General features: G+C 35.0%; 1 protein-coding gene across 1 annotated transcript; it reads right to left on the reverse strand.

The window, feature by feature from the left end:
- Positions 1 to 839: 839 nt before the first annotated feature.
- LOC127857481 (uncharacterized) lies at positions 840 to 2,565 on the reverse strand. Its single transcript, XM_052393877.1, has 2 exons — positions 2,247 to 2,565; positions 840 to 1,414 (listed from the first exon to the last, which is right to left on the reverse strand). The coding sequence occupies exons 1-2, from the start codon at positions 2,563 to 2,565 to the stop codon at positions 840 to 842; spliced, it is 894 nt and encodes a 297-aa protein (XP_052249837.1).
- Positions 2,566 to 6,203: the final 3,638 nt, after the last annotated feature.

Raw genomic sequence — 6,203 nt, forward strand, 5'->3', positions numbered from 1 at the left:
TGCGAAAGAAGGTTTACTGCATGTACGTCAAGTGTTTACCAGATTAACCTGTGCAGATCGCACAGGCTAATCAGGGACGACGCCTACACTGGATTTTTGCTGACAAGATACTTGTTCAAAAGCAAAGTACCTAGGGAGAGCGTAGTCTCTGATACGCGTGAGCGGATTGTACAAACTTATCTGGGACGACACTTCACACACATGCATTAAAACCGCTTTACACAGATTACGGCTCAAATATGATAATTTAGCAATAATGCCCCAAAGGCAATACCAATGCAGCCACTCTAGTTGATTGCAATATATCTTAAAGTTTCGGATAGTAAGATGTTGAGCTTCAACTTCATACCACTTAAGTTCTAATACTTTTCTTCCACTGCGGCTATAGGTAGCACAATGTATATGCAACAGCATGTTGCATGTGCAAACACAGAATCAGCTATAAAAAAAAACGTCGAGGAACAGAAACATTCCATATACAAATTGTGACTTGAGGAAAGTTTTAATACGTTTTAAGATAATAGTGCAATATAATATTCCTTATTTAAAAAAAACTATATACTGTTTTCACATCGCTATACGATATTACATAATTGATCTTTCTCGAACGCTACGATTATAAACAACCTTACATTCCGGGTTATTCGACAAAACTCTTAGGCAGAAGCCAGTAACGAATATTTTACGCACTACTGTATTGACATATTGTTTTCTGAACGGGATGGTATAACTCCATTCGGACCAGCCTTGTGGAAATGTAAACAGATTAGTTCATTGTTTAGCTTGTTTATGATAATGTGGTTACATACTTAGATGTGTTATATCTAAAATCACGGTATCTAGCTGTTTCTTCCACATGTAAGAACGTTCAAAGCCACAGAAGCGCATTCTTTTCTGAATTTTCTGTCACAGAAAGCATAGATGATTGGATTGGCCATGTTGTTGATCACAAATGAACGAAGAAAGAGATTATACACCACAACGCCAGCTGGAGTCATCTCTTTAAGAAAGTCGGACTTTATGGAAATTGTAACCATGAGAACCAAGTGTGGGATATAGCTTAACACATACACAACTGTGATAATGAACAACATAAAGGTCACTTGCTTTGTCCGAATACTTGGCCCTTTGTTGCTTACTGAACTCCGGCTAGTTTCTAGTCTGTTCCCGATGCAAATTCGTTTATTAGACTTTTTATCAAGATTGTGTCCTACAAGGCCTGGGCTAGGCGACCTTAAGCGATCATTTTTTCGGATTGCACTTATCCATTGGTTTGAATACGCATCTTTATTGTTCGTTTCGTTCGATGTTTCCTCGCGTGCATCATGTGCTTTAACTTCGTCAAGACCTGTTTTTAAGTTACTGCCATCTAATTTTGTTTCCACCTGTTCCGGAATACAGTCACCCAAGTTAGCTGAAACGAAAAGAAGAAAACACGGTTATTACTCAATTTACTAACAATGTTAATTATAATTTCCTAAACTTCATTTTAAATACATTTTGTGCGTGTATGAACTTTTGTCGTCAGCTAATTGTCCTGTTGTTTTGTTGATAATCTTGGGTTTTTCGGTAGCGGATGTTAAGTTTTCATGAAATGTCACAATGATTTTTGTTTAAGTTTGTGGGAATATAATTTTAGTTTAGGTTTTGTTCAACACTCCTACGAAGATCTATTTTGAAGATGAACCGTTAAACTAAATACATTTATCATTTGGTAGATTTGACAACATTTGTCTGAAATTACAATCATGCTGTTATTGTTTAATACCAACATAGTACAACTTATATTTTAACGTAAGAAAGATAATAGGACTTACGCGACTCTGTTTTCTTATTTGTGTTACCATGCGTGCAGCTGAGTGTATTTGTACGAATATACCCATAATGATGCATTATCGTCAATCCAATACGAAAGTAGACTATCCCAATAATCACCATGGAGATTACGCACAACAATAACTGGAACACAAAGTAACCTTGAGGAAAGTTCGAATCTTGCATCGTTGGGTCAATAAAACATTCGGTTCCATTAACTCCGTGAACCCCTGTGTCAACCAATGCATCACCGTACACAAATATGGCGGGTAAAGCAACAAGACTTCCAAGAGCTACAAACACAATGCACACTATTTTAATCTTGGTCGGAGTTATTTGTGTTGACAACGGGTAACGGATTCTCTGGTGGCGTTCTATTGCAATTCCTAAGACAATAAACGCTGAAGACACAACGAAAAACACGTGTAAACATCTGAGCGTCTTGCACGCTGCCTCGGAAGGGAACATGTACGGATACATCAAACTGTATATCAAAAGAGGCATCCCAACAGTGCAAGCTATGAGGTCTATCCATCCCAGCCATAAAATAAACGAGCGGTATGTGGAAGGTGAGTACTTGATGGTATAGATGTAGACGACGAGGATGTTGCCCAACACGCCGACAATCATGAGGATAGCGACGTATATGATGGAGAGGATGTGGAGATCCACCAGAGAGTTGTTCAGCTCCGCGAGTGTCACATTCTCCCGAAAATCCTCCCGCCACACTTTTGGGATCGCAGAATACATGGCTATGTTGTCTTTTTCGACTTCAGAGACTGTAATCAGTGGAGCGTTATTTATTAAATTGATGAAACAAATAATTATTTATTTCATCTGCTTGACAATTTTCTGTAGATACATCGCTTACTTTATGGTTCAATACATTTTACATATGAGCATTATTTCTATGTTTACTAATAACTTCAATCTAAACTCAAATCGTGCTTAAAGATTTCCGAAACTTACATCTCTAGTACATTTAAATTATGTGTGAAGTGTTAGAATTACTCGTAAAGGGTTCGGTTTAAAGTTGTGTGCGTAAACTTAATAATTTTTTGAAATTATCGCGTTGGAATAACAGTCTAAAGGAAATGGTTTTAAAATAGGAGTGTTTAATTACTTTTATATTTAAACGATATAAACAAATAATCTACACAATTAAGTATGTATTAATTATTAATACAACAATGTTTTTATTTATTAAACACATTTTCTTTGAGCTTGCAGCGACACGTAATTGAAATTTGTAAACAATAATTCATTCGAATAAACAGAAGATAATCATCACATGCATTATTACAAACTTCATATTACGTGTATTCCTTAGCAATATAATCATCACACAGACGTATAAACCACTAAGAGTTCACAAATACGCCATAATGGAGCTTTGATGGAAATAAATTCGTAATGCAATCGGAAAAATAATTTGCATAGTTCAATTATACATGCATACTTGTAAACAAAATAAATATGCAGTTACCCTTCAATTATACTTTGGGTACTGGGATACAGTTTTAATGGACGGGATTACAATACATTGTTATGTGCATGTTGTTACTTCGCTCTCTACATCAGATCTGTAAAATCAATTATCTATTTTTAAACATAGGGGTTTTTAAAACATTAGCTCAATAATTTACCACCCAGCCTATGATTTAATCATGAAAGTAATATAATTGATATCTCAGTTGTATTAATAAAGAATACGTTACTCTAAATTTGTTAAACTACTACAGATCGATTAGTTTACCAAACATTCAACTCCACCTAGTGTTAATTAAACGTTCATTTAACCGAAAAATATCCCAATATATAAATCTCCATTTAAGGGCTTGGAACGAATGAATAACTAAAATTACCGTCCAGAGATAACCGTTATTTGTTCCGAGTAGTACTCCCACTGTAATATGTGTTAGTCTTAAACAATTATTTGGAAAATATGACGCACTAACTTACGGTTTGGAAACCGAAATACGCTTCTGTTTGCATCTATATATTTTGTATTAATCATCACTATCTTTCAGATAGTTGATACATTCAAACAGTGATCCGTACATATAACAAATCATCATTATTCACTAATTGCGAATATGATAGTATCACATTTACACTATTTAATTTTGTTTGGCGATAACTACTTTTATTTTAGAAAATTAACAGTCCTGCAGCGAAGTTTATCCACATCAACAGCAATAACAGATATCCAGACTAAGCATTCGAGTTTTGATTGATCATAATTAATGTATCTGCCGCAGAACTGGGTGGAAGGTACAATATTCCAAGTCGAACCACGCCTGACTGGCAGTGTATGGTAATTACTGAAAATATTATTACCACGTTGGCGTTCTGCTTTTTATTCTAACAATCAAACAGAACAAACGTAAAGTACGAAGAGTGCTGAGTCACCTCTAAATGACCTTTCACAACTTATACGTTGATGTTTTAGCCCCGTGTCACTTGCACAGTCGCTTAGTCATGTCAAGCTGGTGGCGTTACGTAGAAGGCTGAATAGCATAATGTTGATGGGTGGCAAATCCGCGTCGTTTACAAGTGATTGTGTTGGCAGCTGATCGTGTCTATGATAGAATATTCGTGCGTCACTTGTCACGTCCATGCATTAGTTTAATTAGTATATATAACTTGAACAGGTTCAGTAGATGTGTCGATAAAATACGTTTTGCAACTTTTTTTATTTTTGAAGTATTATTAGTATAATCATAGTTGTTAGTAGTAAAACATATTTTTTAAGATTCATTTCATGTGCGTAAATTTATACATTTTCAGAAATCAACATTGATACAAAGAATACCTTACAACCTACATATGTATGTGTTTAAAGAGCTGATTATCCAGAGGAAATCATATTGACTTCAACATGTTTCATTAAGAAGCGTTGTGTATGTTGTTGTTGAAACATGTATGTTGTTAAAACAGGAACTCACGTTTTAAGTTATCAGACAGCTTATGTTTAATTATCAAAGTTATATAATTGATATTACAATTTTACTCTAACACAATGTCGTCTATTAATAAAGTTATTACAATTGTGTCCTCCTACTACGGGACGATTTGACAAAAAATTCAACTCTAGTAAACATTTAATAAATGAGAATAGTTCACGCTCATTTTACCGAAAGATTCCCCAGCATATTGTAATCTCCATTTTGTAGCTTTGACATATTAATAACTTAAACTTACCTTCCGGAGTTGAAATAAAAATATTTATGTTTATAAATTAATTTAAAACACGTTTAATTATATCAAAACGGTCATATATTGTGCGAAAAGTTCTTTAGAAACCTCTAAGTAACCTTTCAACAACTAATGAGCGTATACATATGAGTCGTGTACTGTGAAGTCTGCACAGGCTAATCAGGGACGACACTTTCAGCCTAAACTTGATTTTTTAAAAGAAAATACTTTTTGTAAACGAAAAATATAACAGCGGAGTGTGTCGTCACTGATTAGCTAGTGCGGACTGCACAGGCTAATCTGGGGCTACACTTTAAGCACATGCATTAAACCCTCTTTGCACAGAGCACGGCCAATATATATGACGTTGTCGAGTGTCACTTCCACGTCGTTAAGTAATGTTAGGCGGAATGTCGCAAAAGGAATGGTTGTTATCATGCAGGGGATTTACAGGGTTGTGTTGAATGAAGAACACTAGCCGAGTCGTTTGCAGGTGATTGTTTTGACAGCTGATCGGTCGTGCTGAAACCTCGTGCTTCACTAGTCACATCCAGAATATATTTGACGTATGTATATTATATTTTTACCATGGGTTATACCTTTTTAAAAAGTTCTTTTATATTTAGTATATTGTTAGAATATAGTATACTCATTTACATTAATAGTGTACGTGCATTGTGAATATCAACGTCTAGAATGTTATCATATTGATAAATATCATTAATTGCATCATTTAGTTCATCTAAAGAATATATTCTGCGATGCACAACACATCTTCATCTGTGTCAGATTTGTAACGGTTCTGTTATTTTTACAAATCCGGTGTTAAAAATGACCGAAACTTAGCGGACTATCTGTAAAAATTTACCTAGCTTTGATTATGCTACTGTATACGAAACAGTATGAACACGTCTAAACTTGATGTGACTATGGACTTGTGTCGGTGTATCCGTCTTCGGAGGGTTACTCATATCAATATGTGTAAGTTAATTATTGGATATTCGTACCTGAAAGCTCGATACATCCGGAAGTAATGTCAAGTGTGCATCACTACATTATTGGCGTCGCACTGAAGTGCGGCGACTAGTATGTAATACTTTTTTTTCGCTAATGGTAGTAGAAGTTATTTTACGGATCAATGTATATATTTTTGTTGTCAGTATATCTTGCATTGTGGTGATTTTTGTGTA

The sequence above is a fragment of the Dreissena polymorpha genome, chromosome 14, assembly GCF_020536995.1.
Source record: "Dreissena polymorpha isolate Duluth1 chromosome 14, UMN_Dpol_1.0, whole genome shotgun sequence".
In the NCBI taxonomy this organism is placed as follows: domain Eukaryota; kingdom Metazoa; phylum Mollusca; class Bivalvia; order Myida; family Dreissenidae; genus Dreissena; species Dreissena polymorpha.

Coding starts and splice junctions, on each gene's coding strand:
- LOC127857481 (XM_052393877.1), bottom strand. CDS start 2,565: ATGTATTCTGCGATCCCAAAAGTGTGGCGGGAGGATTTTCGGGAGAAT. Junction 1,415..2,246: donor AGCGTGCAAGACGCTCAGAT/GTTTACACGTGT, acceptor TTTTCGTTTCAG/CTAACTTGGGTGACTGTATT.